This window comes from Amblyomma maculatum, chromosome 3, assembly GCF_055883805.1.
Source record: "Amblyomma maculatum isolate TAMU_Amacu chromosome 3, ASM5588380v1, whole genome shotgun sequence".
NCBI lineage: Eukaryota > Metazoa > Arthropoda > Arachnida > Ixodida > Ixodidae > Amblyomma > Amblyomma maculatum.
The window spans coordinates 208,535,077-208,556,407 of record NC_139346.1 but is presented as its reverse complement, the minus strand read 5'-3'; the positions used below and the strand labels follow the sequence as shown (position 1 = coordinate 208,556,407).

Below are 21,331 nucleotides of genomic sequence, written 5' to 3'. Positions count from 1 at the left end.
GGCGGTTGACACTGTGAACCTTCCTCATACAGATGTGTTCGATGAAGATATGTTACCGCACGAAAGCGATGTGGAGTAAAGCATGCTTTCTTCAGCATAAGGCACGGTAGCCAGTGAGCTGCACGGTTAGGTTCCATAGCTTATCGACGCACTGATCTGTCGCATTACACCGGCGACGGCGCTAGCACGACCAACGGTCGCCTATCACTGCTGTGTGAGGTTTTCGGCCTCGCGAAGCCGACGGAACTGATCAGCGGACGGTCGCCCGATCAGTTTTGGTCGGATCGGAGGCCGAGCGAGAACTTGGCATCCAACGGCTTGAACGGCGTGCGCTTGTCCGTAGCGTTAGCGAAAGAAAAACAAGAGGCTCCACTTTATATGTTCCCCCTTCTCATCAGCAATGACCTTGGTCAGAAATGTTAGTCGGCGCCGAACAACTGACCCGTTCCGCGACGAGTAGGCCTAGTGCGAGTGTGTGGGGTCCGGGTCTATAGTTTCGGCGATTACGGAGCTCGCATTCACAAGCTTTACCAGCTGTATGTGGCCATCGAGTGTAGTTTTGGCCCCAAATCAACAACTGCTTACATCACAATGCGCGTGCACATTGGGAGGGGGGGGGGGGGGGGGGGACGCCGAGGTGATCCTGTCTGGCAAGCGCAGCCGGCAGCTGTCGGCGCCGCTGTGGGTAAACAAACACGCTTGGGGCTCAGTCGTAATCAGCGAATCGATGCATTCCTGCGGGAGTTTAAGTCTCACGCACTAATTACTAAATGGTTCATGTTTACTGTGCTTACGTTGAAGCCCTCAAGAGGCGTCATTTGGCTCGGGAGTCGGTCGCATATAGCGCGCGCGGCTGCGGGGGAGGCGAGATGCCGAGACGGCGGCAGATGGGAGGCTCTTGTTCTGTGCGGGCAGTGAAGCGCATTCGAATCGCGTTGGGTTTTACAATGACAGGACTGAAGCAGCGCTGGTGACGCATGCTTTCTAGCGCTGGCCGTGGCCAGACGGAACATAGTTTTGCAAAAATAAAATGCTTTACCAGCCGAAAATAATTAAGTTTTACTAACATGTGCTTATAAAAGCAAGTCAAGGGGTACATCTTCGTTCAAAAGTTTTATCTGCTTCTCTAATGTCGCAAGGTATTCTCTCTCGTCAACGTATGCTTGTTTGGAATGTCCTCTCAGTTTTAGACCGAAAGAGCGACGGGCAATAGCTCAGCAATCAGCAACACAATGCTAACCCCTCCTCCCTTTCGCCGCGTACAGGGCGGAAGGGAACGTTGGACATGCGCATTTTTATATATGAGAGCGTTTTGTTGCTAAACAGGCTAACTCTCATAACGTAAGAATAATATGTTTCTGATTGTACGCTTAAATAATAGATGATAAGGCGATCGATTTCCACCTCCTCGACAATCTTTAGATGAAGCCCAAAACAAGTCCGAGGATCACCAAGGTCATATATTGCCAGGGGGCGCTCGGAGCGAAAGACGTTGAAGTGGCGCTCGGAGAAAAAGGACGAAGTGAATCGGCTCCGGACTCGCAGGACGTACCAGACGTATTCCATCTGCACCGTCTCTGATAACCTAGCCCTAGTCGCCAATACCGTGACAATATTCTAGTGAAGGCTTATCAAAGAAGAAAATAATATGCGAATAAAATATTTTTTGCTGAAGAAAAAAAAAAAAAAGTCTCAGTGATCACCGTCCACGGCGTGCATGCAAGTAGAGTCCCTAGATGCAAGAGCGCAGCCGACACAGCGAATAACAGGCGACATGGGGATGAGACCTCGTTGTGACGTCAGCGGCTAATGGTTGCCAGACCAGAAAGCTGCTTTCAATATGAATAATAAAAATTTATTTTAATACTATCTACTGCACCGAATGAGCGCAACTTTCGAAGATTTATAATTTAACGTGTGTGGAGTGAAACGCAATAATCAGTTTATGCTCAAATGTTAGCTGGCATGACCCCTTTAAGCATGCTACCTCGGAAGCCTTGTAACCTGATGCTTCCATACAGAATCGCTTTAGCGGCTGTAGGACCGCGCAATGGAGAAGTTATCACAAACTCATATAAGAATCACGGAAATAAAATGTATTTGCAGTCTGTCCATGTGGAATTTGGAGCAAGGGTGACAATACTATGTGCATATATTATGCAGAAGTTGATGTGATTTTGGCGACATTACCATGTTTAGTAACGCCATTACAATATTACGTAACGCGGAAAAACCATTAGTGTTGAAATGCAAGGTTGTAAAGGTTAAACAAACGTGCGGTGGCAAAATTAAACGCATAATTTTATGTATACATTTGTCTGAAAGCCATAATTGTAAACGTTTTTTCCAGCAGCAACGCCCTGAAAATAGTCAATGAAGCGAAATTTCTCGAAAGTGGGATTGACAATCAGGTAACGTGGCGCTCATATAAAGAAGTAGGTTTAAATGTTATACGCATACCTTAAAGGGAGGACCTTTATCCAATAAATATATTTTTGATGTTTTATAACTGCCTTATAAACTCAGATATAAATAATAATAATAATAATAATTATAATAATAATAATAATAATAATAATAATAATAATAATAATAATAATAATAATAATAATAATAATAATAATAATAATAATAATAATAATAATAATAATAATAATAATAATCTTCAGACTTGCTATGCATGGCTTAACGCGTCATTCATCAATTGCTGGTATCCCAGAATACTGTCATGCTCTATACAATATTTTTCTTTCACCTTTCAGCATCTCCATATTTTGAACGGTGACAAACGCATCCAGTATTGCATCAGATTTTAATTGTTTGATATAGTGGAAAGCATAAGTCGGAGCATGACCCGTCCCTTCGTGCGCCTGACTTCAAAAATACGGGTGTAGTTTACAGCAATGGCAATCATCTCTGCAGAGAGTTGGTTGAAGCATTTTACATTGCTAAAGCCGAGGACAAGTGTGTGGCTAAGGCGTCGGTTAGCCTTTATTGTAAGGAATTTGATCTATTAGAGAAGTCGTTAGTTAGGCCTTGACTTTGAATTGGCATTGAATTTTTTTCTTCATCTTCTTCCCAATTTCCTGCCATTCCACCGGTTGGGTTGTGCGCGAGCTTTTCGGAAGGAGTCTTCGTTGTTTTCTTCTGATCAATAAACATTCAGTTGATAGTCCAGCCTTGTCCTGTCCTCCTCTTTGCTGTGTCTCGTCTTTTGGCTGGTTAAGTATGAACCCATACCAACGTGCCCAGTCGTCAACCTTGTTGAAAGCATACTTATTTGTCATACAGTTAAAATTCTACAACTTAGCAGTACCGACTCACATGACTATCTACAGCTGCTCTACAGGCCCCATGCGTTAGAAATATTTGTGGCGCTTACTGATTTACATATGCTGTACTAAAATATAGGAGCGTACTACCCCAGTACATTACAGGCATAAATAACTACCAACAATTTTCTAATTTTCTAAGGAGTTAACGCTGCCCATTTTGTCAATATTTCCAATGTTTCACTTTTACTGACTAATTAACTTCTGATGTTCCTATAGTCACAGTTCTTTATCGTTCTTTCGCTTGATTGCTTTTACGGCCAATGGTATGAACCCCTCTCGCAGCTCTATAGCACTGGTTCTCGGGTTCTGCCTGTATAGCCAATAAAATGTATGAAATCGCAATAACTATTGATTGATTGATTGATTGATTGATTGATTGATTGATTGATTGATTGATTGATTGATTGATTGATTGATTGATTGTGCCAACAAGAGACCCATTTCACATCGGTCAGGGCAAGGGAAGCCTCTCAACACGCGAAAAGGAAACAGTGTTTATTTCGATTCGACTGTGTCGCAGGTGTCCTGCTGTGGGGCCTAGAAGGCTCGCATGGTACGCCTGATCCACGGCATGTGGAAGGCGACCCTGCTCCAGAAGGAATCGCTGCCGACACCGCAGATGGCACCGGTCTCAGTGGCCATCACAGCGGAGTTTGCAATACCCTGTATCGTCCACGCTGAGGTGCCATTCTTGGAGCAGAACAGGGGGCCACCACTGTCGCCCTGCAGAGATGGAATAGAGAGTCTTATCGCATTCTTACTTTTTATTATAAGCACCTGAGTGAATAATTCTAATGATGAAAATATATGCTTGTCTAATTTTGTTTCTGTGGGACTTCGCAATCGAGCCATCCGAACTTAGTTCTACAACTTTAGCTCTTTAATTGGTCTTCCTCCAGTCTGACAGCGTTGGTCGTCCACAGAGATGTGTTCTACTTTATTACGGTATACTCTTCTTGAAAACTATGCCGTTATCGCCACACGAAAGTCGTTTCGGAGTCGTTATCATCACTTACGCTACAAATGCCGTTCTCGCCGTTCCGGTCGCCGGCGCAGAAAGTGTACTGCTCTTCGGGATCGCCGAAACCAGCCTTGATGAGCAGACATTTCTTGAAAGGCAACTCTGTCATCTCCGCTTGCTTAAGTCTGTCGGAACTGCCACTTCCTGCGCAAGAGACACAACAAGCGCAGTGAAGTTGGTGAGGGTAACATTTGTCTTAAAGGAATGATTAATTTCCCAAGTTGAGTCCTTGCATTTAACCAAGGCGTTGCTGCGTGCTGGCTCTTCTCTGCACTACACTTCTAACCGGCTGCAAATGTACACAGAACAAGCACTCCATCGCATGAATGCAATGTTGCGCTATGTCTGGGCGCTGTCAGCTCAGTAATGCAAATATCAGCGCGTGGATACAAAATAAATAAAAATTAAGAGAGTGCTTGACCTTCACTTTGAGAGTAGGCGTGAAAGCGAGCGCACTTATCGGCTCACTTCTAATGCTCTCGCCTCGGCTTCCCGCCTTCGCTTCAACCATCTATCTGCCTGATACCGAGAATTCTCCTCCGCCAGAATTCTCGACATTCGTCTTACGAAGTTTCCCTGGTAGTAAAGCACCACCATCCCGAGAGGACACACCCTCAAACGAAGCCCCTACACTATTGCACGCATCTGGTAGAATGTCAGACGGTACGATGCCGCACTAGCCACTGGTTCCATCACATGTGTTCAAACTCAGCGACTCAAGCACGACATTATTCATCTACGCTACCCTGGCTTCAGTCACTAATCACCAGTCAGTTAATCACATTGCCAACCATCACCAATGAATAAACCAAAACTACTGCCGGGAATTTTTGCTGTTTGTTTAGCAGCCACCGGCATGCAGCCTTATCACTCTGGTTCTGGCATGCGAATCAATTCTGCATTCTTTGTTTGTTCATACTTACTGTCGCGAGGCGCAGCTTTATCAGTTTCTTTGTCGCGAAAGATACGCCGAGATGTTTATCGATGATTCCGACCACGCCCGTGTGTTTCTGTAATGTTCCAGGTTGTGCTAGTCACCGTTTGCGACTTTATCTCGATGTTTTTTCACAGCCTTTAAATTGAGCGTCGACGTGTGCGACAGGTATTCCTAATTGACGACCAGCGAGCACGTCTGCTGCAATCGCCGCCGCCGCGTTGTTCAGTTAGTTTGAAGGCGCAAGTCAGCTCAATAGAGTTAATTTTCAGTGTGATTACGCCTGTCTTTTCTTTTGCTGCCAATGGCCTTGTCACCACCACGTGACACTATATCATATGCACCCTACACAAGGCGTCCATCATTTTGCAACATGTTTTGAAGTGAAAGCTTCACCGGCTTAGTCGAGCGAGTTTCGCCGTGTACACGCCGAATGACCTTGAACCCAGGTCACCGTGACTAAGGTTCAGCGCGAGGAGCCGGAGCCGCTCTTCTTCGCGCGTGCGCGTGCGCGTGCGGAGCCGGCGGCGCTCGCTTCTTCTTCTTCTTCTTCTTCTTCTTCTTCTTCTTCTTCTTCTTCTTCTTCTTCTTCTTCTTCTTCTTCTTCTTCTTCTTCTTCTTCTTCTTCTTCTTCTTCTTCTTCTTCTTCTTCTTCTTCTTCTTCTTCTTCTTCTTCTTCTTCTTCTTCTTCTTCTTCTTCTTCTTCTTCTTCTTCTTCTTCTTCTTCTTCTTATCCTTCTTCTTCTTCTTCTTCACACACGTGTCAAACGTTATTCGTACCGGTACATTTTTCCATAAACATACATCGTTGCCTGACACAGTGTCACCTAGCCTCCCAGTCCCCTGCCTACCCTCGCCCGCCACCGCTGCCTACCTGCCTCGCCTCCTGTGACCTCACCCTTCAAAATGTGTTCGAATATTCGACACCTTCGTGTCGTCTCGACCGGGCTTCGGTATCCTTGCGGTTCGCACAGCCATGGAGGAGTCGCGCTTCGGCTTCGTTTCCCTGACTTTCGCAGACAGGCATGGATGAGTTAAACACCAGCAAACCGTTCCTCACCGTGCTTAATAAACTTCCGATCTGTGAACTATATGTCATCTAAATGATTCTAACCTGACTTAGCAACACAGCACAGCCAATCCTAACGATGATTTCGCTTGCATAACCGGGTTTAGCTGAGATAAGCCATAGCAATTTTTTCGACTCTAGGTGCGCAGTTTCTACTAGCACCATCTATCTGGGAAAGACGTATCAAGCCAGTTTTGGTGGCCGCCGCCATGGAGGAGCCGGCGCCACCATAATGTTTTTCCCGGCAGGATTTTGACTCGTGCTTGAAGGCTCCCTCTCAAACTCGTGTACGGCTGTAGCTTTTCGGCACTCCGAGAGCAGTACGCTTCGCCCAAAAATGAAGTAGCAGCGTAGCAGAAGGATCAGGATATCTACCACGTCAACTGGAGATGCGAAACAAGACTAGTGTAGCGACGGTTCTCATTCCGCAGCTGCGAGAAGTGCTTAAATGCAGGTATGTTCTCTTAAGGTCAGAGTTTAAGGAGAGTGGCTTCCTTAATGTAGTGGCGGAGCCAAAATATTTAAACGCGATAGCGTTAAGTGCCTCACGTCGCAGAAAAGTCGGTGTCGGTATTGTTGCTCTCCGTTGTAACGCGCAAAATATTCGAGGAAGCAAATAAACCGAAATCCTTCAGAACGCGCGGGTAAACGAACTCCGGCTCTTCAGTCTGCGAGGCGAGGATGCAACCGATACGCCTAAGAACTTTATTTTTTATTAGATACACCACATAACTACGTTGCTTCGAGTAAAATGCTCCTAGTGCATGCTTTGCCGCACGACTGTATGCTAGGGTACAGCTGTGTAGTTAGAAACGAACTATTACAGAACAAATAATTAGGCGAGTAACAAAATACACTTCGGCTAATTTAGCGCTTTTTTTGTATGCATACAATTTTACCACGAGCATCCGGCTCCCACATGAAAATCCGCGATCGTAGCGCAGTGCCGCAGTATAGGTGGCACACAAGCAGCGTAAATGAGGTGCGCCTAGTGTATAATTTGATGAGCGACTGTATGCCTATCGACAGCTGTGTCATTAGAAAGAAAATTGCCGGAACGAGCAGAAGGTGTTAAATGTGCTGCCGCGTCCACTCAAGGCGGAGTTTGAGCGGCCCTTATAATTTTTTACGAAGGGTGTTATACGCTGCTAGTCGAAAAAAAAAAGGGGGGGGGGGGGGGGGGGCAAACAAAAAAGTGCGAAAGGGGATTCCAAGGACAGCCTAAATTGGAGTTTTTCGGTTTTAATCAATGCATAGAAAACCATCTCGGGGGTTATTTTTTGGTGTTTATTGGTATATACTGAAAACGCATAACACTAGCTAGTTGGTGGCGTATGATTATAAAATAATTACAAGGTGTCGGCGAAAGCAGCAAATATCTGAAAACTATGACGTAATTGTCGAGTTTATCCAACTTCTACCCCGCTGTGGGATGAGGCCTCAACTTCGTCTCGGATTGACTCAACGATTACGTCATCGTTCTGAATGTCCGCGACAAAAAAAAAAAAGAGAAAAAAAAAAGAAAAAAAGACAACCTTTGAATGCCATACCTGACAGCTTATAACTCCGAATCCATAAATCTCACGGTATTCTCCAAGATCGTTTCAGACTCCCTTTAAACTTTCTGTTTTCCTTCATTAGAGCAACCATGTGCGTTGCGGATGTTTTAAACGGTGCATACCACCGTGTGTGCGTGCATATGTGCCGCAGGCTCGCCCACCTCTGGTCTGCCCCCATCCGGTGGCGAAGCATCGACCTCGAGATAGCAAGTCGTGATCCTTGTGCGTCGGCAGGCAGATGGGCCGAACCTTGCCCGTGAAGTCGACCGGTGCCTCCAACTTTAATAGCCCCAGGTCGTAATTGCGCCCAGACTGTTTATATTTCTGCAAGAAATGAAGGCTCCTGTGCGTACACGGGTGTATGTACCAGGTGCTTCAAGGCAGCGGCCACAGAAATTAAAAATAGGCCTTTTGAGCTATTAAGAGCACTTCTGTCGCGCCAGAATAAATCTGTTTATAACAAGCAAGCTGGCTCTCCCAAGGACGCGGGATCGAATCCCGGCCTCGGCGGCAGCTTTTCGGCGGAGGCGAAAAGCAAGGCGTCCGTGTGCTGTGCGATGTCAGTGCACGTCAAAGAACCCCAGGTGGTCGAAATTTCCGGAGTCCTCCACTACGGCGTCTCTCATAGCCTGAGTTGCTTTGGGACGTTAAACCCCACAAACCAAACCAACCAACCAAGCTGGCTCACTAATTTCTGATAGCTAACTTTCTAATTAGTTATCTACACATAGCCACATAATTTTTTTAAATTTCAAATACCTGACTTCTCTTGGCGCTGTGGCTACAAAACGTATTTTCCATATCGCGCCAAGAAAAGCACGCATGCGCACGCATGTACGCTCGAACACACACACACACACACACACACACACACACACACACACACACACACACACACACACACACACACACACACACACACACACACACACACACACACACACACACACACACACACACACACACACACACACACACACACACACACACACACACACACACACACACACACACACACACACACACACACACACACACACACACACACACACACACACACACACACACACACACACACACACACACACACACACACACACACACACACACACACACACACACACACACACACACACACACACACACACACACACACACACACACACACACACACACACACACACACACACACACACACACACACACACACACACACACACACACACACACACACACACACACACACACACACACACACACACACACACACACACACACACACACACACACACACACACACACACACACACACACACACACACACGCCATTAGATATTTATTTCCTTTTATTTACGTTAATTTAATCGTGCACATTTCTGTTCCTCTCAACTGCGGACTCGGTCCTAACGATAATAAGCATGCGTAAATATCAAACACGACAAAAAATGCAAGGTGAATGTTGCAGAACATTCCAATAAGTGAGTGGAATAGATTCGCGGGTAATGTCTTCTGCTCACCCACAGGCCTAGCATAAGGTATAATTATGTATACGTATATACATAATTATACCTTATAATTATAAGTGTATATACGTAGTAACGAAATTTTGCGTTACGTCAACGAACGCCCTCGAGTAATTCTAGTTCAACTGCATAAAACGCCACAGAATGTTCTTTAATGCCTCATCGTTATTGACAGAAGGTTATCAGCATAGGTGTCACGCTTTCGCGAGCAAGAATTCAAAATTAATTAATAAACCTTGTCTCCACCCGGAATCGAACCTGCCTTCTTTGGATCCCAAGCCAACCGCTTTACCAACTGCGCCACGCCCCGGATTTTTTTTCTTTATTGCCGGTCAACAAAGTACATACATGCATAATAATTACTAGGCTACCTTTGGCTTAAGCGATGTATTAAAATATTTTCATTTCGATCAATCCGTCGATCACATCCACCCACTGAGGCTGCTCAGGCTGACAACTATGAACATCTCTGAGAAATGTTACACTGTCAATGAAGTTGTCCCTGACCGATCGGCTCATGAAACGCTCTTCATAATTCCCCTTGTCTACCGTGAGGATGATAGCAGGATTCCGCGAGTGACATATAGTCCGCTCTTCCTTTCCTGTGAACGAATTATAGAACGCCGGCGAACTTTCATGCGTTCAACGAAATGCTGGTTAGGTTTGACAATGGGCACGTAATGTACCGTTACGATGTACGAAGCTGACCCCGCCGGGTATCCGATCCAGTCGTCCGTTCGGCGCCTTTCATTTGCCACTTCCTCGAACGCCGCACCACACAGCAAACAGAAGCAGTCTAGGAGGCGTTAGTATGGCAGGCATCACCGGCGTTTGAAATTTATTTACAGAATAGAAAAGGCACAGTATCTATCACAACTCTCCGCGGGCACATGTACCAGACCGTAAAGGAAAGGAGGAAGGCGGGAGTGAAAGAAGAGAGGGAGATAGAGGTGCCATAGTGGAGGGCTACGATCCATCGCGCTATAATGGCTTTCGCCTCATCGCTCTTTAGTGGTCCAAAGTGCCCTCTAGAATTTTCACGTCGAAAATATATGTTGCAGGAAGTTAAGGTCTGAAAACTCGATGTAATTCTTCCGATGATTCCATCTTTAGATACTCACTGGGTGGGATACTGCGGTGCGCACGCCACGGGTGATCACGTCGCTGACATTCAGGCGGTCGTGCATACCGAGAAATACCAGCATATCTTTTGCTTTTTTCCTGCGATACAAATTGTCGTTATAACATATAGCAATAGGAGATGGACAACCGACGTAAAAAACACTCATGGTCACCCATATTATCCGACATTTTAGGAAGAAATTTCTTCCCAAAATTAATTTTCGATTTTGACCATCCTTTAAAACAGCTGATTCAGTACTAATTCCTCGCTATTGGTTTCGTTGATGTCTGCTCAGGATTATTTATACAGTCATTCTTTATAAAGAAAGGTAATGCATGATTCAACACTATAGCCGAACGAGAGAGTTGGTGATACAATTCAAGGTTAAGCAGTGACATTTGCTTTAGTGATAATTTTCTCGTACACCCAACCCAATAAGCACGAGAGATTATGGGAGCATATCATACGAGAAAAAAAAAAAACGATGTTGTGTTTAAGCAAGCCACCTCTATAAAGATATAAATAAGTCACTCACGACCTCAGGCAGTGTGCGGCGGTCAGCACCCACTGGTCAGAGATGAGTGATCCGCCGCAGAAGTGTCCCATCACCTCGAATTCAACACGGCTGAGGCTGACTTGCCATGGCCACGAATTCGGTACCACCTCCTGGCCTCCAACCAGTCGGTCCTCGGACTCCATCGCAGGACGATGTAGCGGCATGCCGCACGGTACGTTTGAATTCCGAGCCTGCACCTTGGGAGCTTGGCAGAAAAGAAAATATCATGCTTAACATCAGTAAATGTAAAGGAAACTTCATTGAAAGTGTAACATTCATCAGTGATGTTCGTTGTCAGCTTGAGCAGCCTCAGTGAGTGGATGTGATCCATGAATTCATCATCATCATCATCATCATCATCATCATCATCATCATCATCATCATCAGCCTGACTATACCCACTGGAGGGCGAAGGCCTCTCCCATATTTCTCCAATTAACCCGTCCTGTGCTAGCTGCATCCACTTGACCCCTGCGAACTTCTTAACCTCATCCGCCCACCTAACTTTCTGCCGCCCCCTGCTACGCTACATATGAATTCTGGGCCCCCACATTTTGAATAACGGCACTAATGCCGCCGCTATCGGCACCATGCCGAGGTCAGCGCAGAGTACCTCCGCCCTCATAAAGATGATTTCTAACCGCCGCAAGGACATGCGCGAAGCAGGCACGCACCGCCTGATCCAAGCATTCTACCCTTGTATCATTACTTACTTCTCCCCCTACCTGCGACACTAACATCTCTAGAGGGACCAAATTGATCGCCTCCATCTGCACAGCATATAAAACTACCCCGCATCTTCCTAACAATACCGTTACGAGCAAATTTGTGCAACTGGTGGCTCACAACGGAATTGATGAACTAGTAGAAGCGCACCTCATTACCCAGTCAGAACCGGGCAGGCAATACTTCAACGCCTTCAAATTAAATTCACCCCCCCCCCCCCCCCCCCCCCCCCTACACACACACCTTCTGACTACGCTCCCAGACTGCATCCCCTTGATGGTAGCAGTACAGCTTACACCCTAATAAGGAGATAGAACTTCCTCCACACCGAATATAATACCTATGTAAGTAGCCCCAGGATGCTGCCATTCAGCGAAAAGAAAAATGTATAAGAAGCCATGAAGAAACAAAACGTTTCACAGCTCTGCATGGGATAATGATCTATGGGCCTCAAAGTGTCCCTTTGTTGTTAAATGTCGTATTGTGAACATTCTTTCCCTATTTGCACTTACCTCCTACGGGACAATACTTTTCGTCTGACGCGTCTGCGCAGTCCGTGAAACCATCACACTTCCTTGAAACGGGGACGCACTGGCGGTTCATGCACTGGTACTCAGACTTGTTGCACAACCCTGCGATAGGCAGTGATGCGCGCCGTATATATTTCGGGGAAAATGAAGACCACCAACAGGAATTGAAGCAAGTGGGAGACCAGCAGTAATCATGGCGCAAATCGGTGGCTAAAATAAAATAGGGCCATGCCAAGCAGCCTGACTGTTACTGACGAGCAATATATAGTGAGGTTTACAACAGGGTCTCAGTCCAGGCTGCGTGCTGGCTTGAGCACCACATATAAATTGAAAGTGGGCGGGCGTTCGTGGAGTGCCGAAACATAAGGATTCCTTTGGAGGAAGTATGGCAACGCCGGTGCTCATTTCTTTAACTCGTGCCTTTTAACTCGCCAGCAAAATGCGGGGTGTACTGCAGATGTAAAAGCAAGAATGAAAAATCATTAATCTTTGTATTACTACACAACCCCATTAACTTAGTACCTTAAAGAATGGCGACAAAATACATCCTGTTCTTTTTTTTTTTTTTTCGTCGGAAGCACAGCGTTTGACGTTTTGCTGCAGCCAATATTCCGATTTTTTTGTTTTTTTACTTGACTTAAGGTGGATCAAAAACTTGCTGCTTGATATTGAGACAACATTGTTAAGCAGCCGCGAGGCGTTTTGCCTGCGTATTTACTTCATACCGATCCGGCTATTGCTTTATTAATGCCTAAATTAATGAACATTTTAAACTCCTGGAGGAGCGCGAGTTGTGCCTCGGAACATGTACAGAAGCAAGTCAAACACGGTCGAATGCGACGTAACTCACATCTATGCATTCTCGATCTTTATGTTTCTTCTTAAGGCTATCAACGTCCGAAAATGATCACTGACTCCCCACAATTTACACACTGACGAGTACTTTTCGTTTATAGTTGTCGTCACTTCGTTCCGGAGTGTTTCAAATAAATCCTATAAACCTCTTTTCGAGCTCTTTTCTGTCGCCTGTATTTTTAATTTCACAAACTGGTCTTTAATACAAATATACCGATTTGAATGAATTCGGCCGTTCTCATACACATGTAGAGAAGGGTTTGAGGCTCCTTTTGTACTTCGGTGTATCTGGATGTTCAAACATCAGACACTCTCACCGCTGACACGGGTGGCCTTGAAGCATATTTTGAAGCCTCTTCCTTGGTGCATGAAGTCGCTTTTAAACTTGATCTTAACGGTGTTGTCAGCAGAGATCCACGGTCGCGGGCGGTGCCAGCCGCAGAGGATGAATGCCATTTTGTTGGCCACGTATCGGCCCTCCCATATCTCCAGGCTGTCACCACGGCAGTAGCTGCTTACGTCCATGTCGATGTCTTCAAAGTACAGCTCTATGTGCTGGGAATGGGAAACAACAGGTTGAAAAGAGCACGCCACAGGTCGCTGCAGCGGAACGCTCTCTTTCAGCGCCGTTAAGTCGGGTCTGATGATTTTCAACGGCTCAACTGATCAGGGTCTTAAAATACAAGGCCATGAAATACCTAGAGTAGCAGAATATAAATATCTGGGGGTATGGGTAAAAGAAGGATTGGCATACATTGGAAAGCATGAGCAATCACTTAAGGCCAAAGGGCGAAGGAATGCCGGGATAATGAAGCATAAGGCATTGTGGGGATACAATAGGTATGAGGTTTTGAGGGGTATTTGGAAAGGAATTATGGTGCCCGGACTTACTTTCGGAAATGCGGTTTTGTGCCTAAAATCAGAGGTACAGTCGACATTAGAAATAAACCAGAGATCCGTTGGACGATTAGCACTAGGTGCCCACGGCAAAACTACAAATGAGGCGGTACAGGGAGATATGGGCTGGACATCTTTCGAAGTACGGGAAGCTCAGAGTAAAATATTATATGAGGAACGCCTGAGGAAATTGGACAGTAACAGATGGGCAGCTAAAGTATTTAAATATCTGTACTTAAAAAGCGTTGACTCACAATGGAGGAAAAGAACTAGGAAACTCACTAGTAAGTATGCTAGTCACAAGGACGGAGAAATAAAGAGCATAAAGCAACAGGTGAAAAACACAGAAGGTAAAAATTGGATAAATTAGATGGAAAAGAAACAGAGTGTGGAATTATACCGAAAGTGGAAAATGCAGATCAGGAAGGAAGATTTCTTTGATAACTCAAGAGGCAGTGCCCTACTTTTAGAAGCTAGATCAGGGTGTCTTAGAACACGCAGCTACAAAAAGAAATTTAACAATGGAAATGACGCATGTACTGTATGTGGAAACTCCAGTAAAACAATTGACCATATTATACTCGAATGGAATGGTATCCATCCGGAAGTTGATGCAGGCGCAATCACTGTTTCTGAAGCTCTGGGGTTTAGAGATAACAGTGGCCGGGTGAATAAACCGGCGGTGGAAACTAGCAAAAAACGGCTGGAAGATTGGTGGCTTAAAAGCAGAGAAGTGACATAATGTTAGTAATGCAGGAACAAAAATTAAATAAATAGAATGATGGTTTAGTTAACCAATCTAAATCAATAATTAAGATATAGGGAGAAAAATGAGCATGATAGCTACTGCTACCACCCCGTTTCAAAGGGGACGCTCCTATATTCCATCCATCCATTCCATCCATCCATCCTCTGCACGGCCTGCTTTTCTGGAGAGCCTTGTGAGCACGTGAAGGCGTTTGCGTTGTGCCTGTAATGAGTGCTGAAACGGTGTACAAATTACAACGGCACCATGCATGGGTAGACTCACTATTATTAGAGGCTTCTATATTTTATATCAATGTGGAGAATTCCATCTGTGCAGCCGTTGTTGATGTGATTTACGTTTTTTTTTTATTTCCTTTTATTTTCAGATTTGGGAATATTTTTAAGGAATGGGCATGTGATGCGGCATTTGCTCTAGCGCCTACGTGCTGGCTTTCTACGTTAGTGTGTCAGATCTTGAGCTAAAAGAGGTAATCTTGATGGAAGAGGTAATCTGTCTCAGTGATGACGTCACCAGGCGATTCACGCTTAACTACAGTGAACTAGAATATTGGTACACTGTAAGCTTAACGAAGGTGACCCCGCTGGGCGTTCGATCCTGGTGTTCGTGCGGCGCCTTCATTTGGTGCTTCCTCGGACGCCGCACCACACAACATATAGAAGCAGACGCAGTACAGCAGGCATCAGCGTTGTTTCAAATTGGTTTACAGGAAAGGAAAGGCGCTGTATCTGTCACAATTCTCCGCTAACTGATTTATTTATATTTATAGGAAGGGAAAGGCACGGTAACTGTCTCACTTGTTTTCTGTGGACACCTCAACCGCGCCGTAGGGGAAGGGAGGAAGATGGGAGTGAAAGTGGAAAGAGAGAAAGAGGAGCCGTAGTGGAGGGCTACGGAGTAATTTCGACCACCTGGGGATCTTTAACGTGCGCTGACATCACACAGCACACGGACGCCTCTTCGTTTCGCCTCCATCGAAACGCAGCCGCCGAGGTCGGGTTCGAACCCGGGTACTCCGGCACAGTAGTGGGGGTACCCGGGTTCACCTTAAATGGGCCATAAGGAAAAGGAGGAAGGTGAATGTGAAAAAAGAGAGAAATAGGTGCCGGTAGTGCAAGGCTTCGGACCATCGCGCAACAGATGTTTTCGCCTCATCACACTTTTGTGGGCCAAAGTGACCCTTATAATTCTTGACAAAGGCAGCACGGCCATATACCGCAGCATATAAATCTTTTGAAGATTTCCAGCAAGATCTCACGTTGTTCGGTGCCCAGGCGATGAGTGTAACGCTGCCGGAGAAATTCGGAGGGTAGCTCGAGCCATTGGTGAACCCGGGGCTGACCACGTAACCCTCGATGACGTTGCGGTAGTGCAAGCTCTCTCCATCCTTTAGTGTGTACACTACGCTTGCCGACGCCAACCACGCTGAAACTGAACGGACGTGTCTCAGAACGCAAGGCCTGAGTGTGATTAAAATGCTTGCGACTAGACCACAAAGGAAAACGTACTGTGAGTCGAATGAAGTTACTTGCTTATTGTCGCGAATTAGATAACACATTCAGGTTGCTTCTTTGCGCTGCGGAAGGCTCATATATAGAACGTAGGGTGAGAAGGGGGAGGGGGTCATTTGATTTGTGTAGTAAACTTGCGTTCGATCAAAGAAAGACTTGCATTTGCAAGCGGGATAGTGAGTCACCAGTGAGGCATTTCTGCTCATACCTCTCCGCGCGTGCCCCCGTTCCGGCATTAGTTACTCTAGCCAACCGCACGATAACGGCGCATCAAAACGCGTGTGCAATAGGGAGCGCACTTCAAGCTGATAGCAATGGTTTAAGTTTCCGTTCTTTTGCTAGGCGGGGCATCATCACCGGTTGGAGCCGCAGGGCCTCCGTCTGATGCAGGCGGACGAAGCTGCATCGACTTGGAATCTTTGAGGTACATTTTTCAGCCAAGAATTTTGGGTGCACGTAATTTAGCGCCACCTTAGGGGCATGGCTCGACAGTATTAGTGAATCCCGTCTGCGCAACTTCCCTTACGGATCCTCGTAGGCCTATACACGCTTTGATACTCGCTTAATCGCCCCTCCTCCTCAGAAGAAGAATTCACACCAGCCTGCACTTTCAGACAAATTACGCAGCTGTACCAAAACAAACACAATCTTTACCCCCCCCCCCCCCCCCCTCGTGTAAAGGGTTAACGAGAGCAGAGGAACGCGTGTTTCTTCGTCTCCTTACGAACACCATGATGTGCCCAGCGTCATTTAAACACGCCTTCTCTGGGGAGTGCCCGCACTGTGGGGAAATGTCCTCGGACCTTTTCCATATGGTGTGCGCGTGCCCCTCCAACTCTGCCTTTGCACCTAACCCAAACCCCACCCGGGAGGACTGGGAGGCGACCCTACTCTCCTGCTCCGACCTGAAAGCCCAAAAGGCATTGGTCAAATGAGTAATGGCAGCAGCGGAAGCCACTGGGGTCCCGTACTAGGGACTTCACCTAGTGTTTGTGAGGGGAAGGGCACTAAGCTTGACCCCGGAGCAACCTCCATGTAACTATTTTTAATAAACGTTTTCACCACCACCACCACCACCACCTAATTTATTTATATATATGGGTTGCTATTAGCTCGCGCAGAAGTTCATTAGCATACCGTCGTAAGGTACAACATTATGTCAAAGACCACTCCACTTAAAGCCTCGATTTAACGAAGCCGTAAGAAACGCGCGCCTCCGTGGCCTATATAGACAACAGCGCATCTAAAGGTCCCGGAGGTTCGACATCATCTCAACGCAGGTGCCCAAGCTGGCCAGCTCCTGCCAAATCGGCCATCTCATGTAGTCTCGTGATGTCACGTAGTCTAAAAAGCAGTCACCGGTTGACGTGACGCGCGTGTGATTTCTCGTTCACAACGCCGACAACGCTGACGACAATCTTTCTTGCGATCGGAGTCTTTGACAATAAATCCCATTTCGCGGCCCTAGATTTGTTCAAAGTGCGCCTTTTTGGGCGATACCGGAATGGTGGTTTGTTTTGTTTTCATTGGACAGCCCACTCATTTGTGGCATTCTTGAGCTGCGCCAGTGGCGTAAAGCAAGGGATGTAAGGAATACAAGGTCCTCCACATTTGAGGCGAACATGCAGGTCTACGGCCGGGTCCTTCGGACAGTCAATGCTTCCAATGTGACTCTTTATCAGAGTTAATGGTCAGGCGAGGCGCAATCTCCACCTCCAAGTCCCTCCTTTTCTGCTCAACTTCATTTAGGTATACGCTGCCACGTAGACGCACTTTCGCTTTAAAAAGCACCGCCACGCGTTCGTGTGTTCGCCCTAAGACTGGAGAAAACTGTACATGGGAGAAAATATCGTACTGCACGCACGGATCAGGGAAAGAGCGGCGCGGCCTTTATATTTTTGCTCGAGCAGTTCATCATTACATGATGTAGAAAATCTGGAGTGCTACGGATTCTGAACGGAGCTCATCTTTGGCAAATGCCCTAGTCAGCGTTCGAAATTTGCTGCTTAGCCTCCCGAGAGCGATGCCCGCGGCGTCGGTGGAATGAACTAATGAACTCGCATGAAGCGAAAGCATTAGAATGTTTACAGGGCTTTCTCTCTTCTATTAGCCATCTATTCTTGGTCAGAGTTCCGCGAACTTTATAATCAGACTAAAATGAAATGCGAAGAGTATCTGCGAGCAAAGCAAAGCGTTTGCCGCGCACTTTCAACTTCAGCAGGCAACTAGCATGATTCACGTCTATGGGTAAAGCCTTTACCGAAGTATACTATTCCTAAACCGGTTGTAAAGAACGGCTCTTCGCGAAGTACAGATATAAGGCATACTGATGTTCGCCCTGGTTTTTGCCTGATCTTTTTAAAAGAAACACAAAGTCCTGCAGCCGCATGACTCTATGAGTCATCACAGAGTGCTCGCTGTTGTGATTTCTCGTGACTTGCGTAACGGCATGAATGCTCTGAGAAGCCTAAATGCAGGTTAGTCGCTTCGTCTAAATCAGCTTCCTTCTCCTGGCGGCCATGCATGCAGGTCTCCAAAGTCGGTCACGATTCGGTCACGATTCGTTAAGCAAGTACCCGTAAGTTCGATTGGCGTACGCGTCTGCTACGTGTGTATCTATCTAGATATCCGTCACAAACCGTAGAAACATGCTTCCGCTAGCAAGCAGGCCCGTAGTACAGGGAATGCAATAAGATCACACACAAAAAAGCTGTCAGACCTACGGCTGCAAATTTCCCATTGTCTACCTACACAGAAGCACTCATATTTGACAGATTTGTTAAATCTATTTAAAATTACTCCAACCAACTCAATTTTTACTCAGCTCTGTAAAGGATTTAGTTTCAGTACTTACTTATCGCTGCATGGATGACAACTGTAAGCACATTCATTGCTTCTAGACAAACTTTAAATGTGTGAACACCTCTGGAGTCTATAACTCCTGCGTTTCTTTCACTGGTATACTGTCGCTTGTATGAACGGCTACAGTCAGTAGCGGTGCATCATATTGCGCTCTCGGAGATAGCTGACCCCGTTTCCCGCTTCAAAGCTGCCAGCGATGCACTATAGATAACGAAGCGTGAATGCGATATCATCGTCTCCACCGTTAAATTATTACTTGGTTCCTGGAAGAAAAGAGGGGCGGAACTCAGTATTTTTTGAGTAAGCCAGATTAAGTCGCAATCCCTCAATGTCATCAGCTTCTGCCGTAATGGAAAAAAAGATAAGCACCCATGCAGTTTTCGGATGTATCAGCATGCTGCATCCCTATAGAATAACGAAGGCAGGGCAGTACACCACGCCGCGAGCGGTTCGGCGTCAGCACCGTGGGCGTCAGGAAGCGATTCCTGTCTAGGGGCATATTTATCGGAGGGAATCTGCACTAAAAAGGGGAAAAAAAAAAAAAAAGACCTCGTGCTCTATTTTGTTTTAGCCAAGTTTTATTTCGGTCTTATTTTGAGCCATGTATTTCTTGGACCTTGAGGGGTAGGCGCAACCACTCTAGTGATCACCTGGGCTTCTGCAGTATGAAAGTTCTCATAATTCGAACCCGCGGGTATCGAATGTCGCCCAAGCTTAGCATGCATTATATGGGCTCTGGGCATCAATTCAGCAACGTTGGCGTCACCTATCACTGCGAGTTTCATAACTTCAGCGCATCAGAAGACGCGTAGCGTACAGTCTGGAGATAAAGGCGGCAATCATGAATCGGAGCGGAAAATCAGTTGAACTGGTTTCATTTCTGGAGAGCTTCCAAGCAGTGGCAATCGCAGTGAGGTAACAAAGCCCTCAAGCGAGTTTGTACTGATCCTTTAAGCATTGTGGCAGAGAACAATGCACTCCTTATCTGCCCATCTAAATGCTGGCGTTGCAGTCTGATTGAGGGCGATAAATGTTATTGAGCTCACTCGAGAAAAATATGCCTTTTCTTTCTTTGCCCTTCTTCGCACTAACGTCACGACCCAGACTTTGCTTACTACAATGGAGCAATACACTTATTGCAAAATCCTGCTGATAGCATAGTGTTTGCCATATGGCGATAAGGGTGACACGCGCGCAGTATATGCCATCTCTTTATGCTTAATTAATATAAAAATGGAACCACCGCTACCGACACAAAGGAAAACATTGAATTTTTTAGGTGTTCATCAATGTGAAGTAAATATATAATTGTGGACAGAATTAATTAGAAAGTAAAATAACTACGTCATTACAGCATATTGATTTTTAAATGAAAACGTTTTTCTTTGTTTCAGTGATTGTTGGCTTTATTCTTGCGTATCGCATAACGAAACCCGTCATTCTCCCGGCATTTGTTTACTGATTGGCTTAAATGGGCTTCGGATCTGGCGGCGTTGACGTCGAAGTTAGCGTAAAAGAGTTATTACACAGCTCCCATTCTCACCGTTATACCACGTTCGTTCTTTTACATCTATTCTATTTAGTGCGGCAAATACCGACTACGTCATTCCTGGCACAAGAATTTCTCTATTGACGCGGTGTATACAAACTGCGCGTGCCTCAGCGTAACCAGTCTGCTCATTTGTAGGGCATCGCACAGGCAGCCAGCTGAAGCCACCAACCTATATAAGATACAGGTGCACCACGCCCAGTACTCTATCCGGGTCTTTTGATGCTTATAGCTCGTCTCACAAGATGTTTGCAGCACTGCGAAAGGCAGAGACGCCTCGGACCAATCAGGATCACGCGCACAACAATAGGCTATTGCTCCTACGTGCCTCTCGCCCCCAAATTGGCGGGGGTGACAGTAGAAGCACAATTCTGTATCATAGTGCGCAGGGGCGAGAGGCACTCAGGAGCACAATTGCAATTGCCTTTCGCAGTGCTGCAGATATCTTGTGAGACGAAGTATAGCTTTGCCGTCGGACATAAGCCTCCGGACACACCTACGCGCACCCTTTGGAA

The 21,331-nt window shown here is 46.1% G+C and overlaps 1 protein-coding gene across 2 annotated transcripts; it reads right to left on the bottom strand.

The window, feature by feature from the left end:
• Positions 1-3,813: 3,813 nt before the first annotated feature.
• On the bottom strand, positions 3,814-19,416 carry LOC146197559 (chymotrypsinogen A-like). 2 transcript variants are annotated; one of them, XM_084599463.1, is made up of 9 exons: positions 19,260-19,416; positions 16,153-16,325; positions 13,549-13,786; positions 12,359-12,478; positions 11,100-11,325; positions 10,563-10,662; positions 8,041-8,242; positions 4,352-4,500; positions 3,814-4,058 (listed from the first exon to the last, which is right to left on the bottom strand). In XM_084599463.1, the coding sequence occupies exons 1-9, from the start codon at positions 19,294-19,296 to the stop codon at positions 3,873-3,875; spliced, it is 1,431 nt and encodes a 476-aa protein (XP_084455589.1). In that variant the 5' UTR covers positions 19,297-19,416; the 3' UTR covers positions 3,814-3,872. The 2 variants fall into 2 exon arrangements, with proteins under 2 accessions (XP_084455589.1, XP_084455590.1); XM_084599464.1 differs by having other exon boundaries at positions 8,080-8,242; positions 19,260-19,415.
• Positions 19,417-21,331: the final 1,915 nt, after the last annotated feature.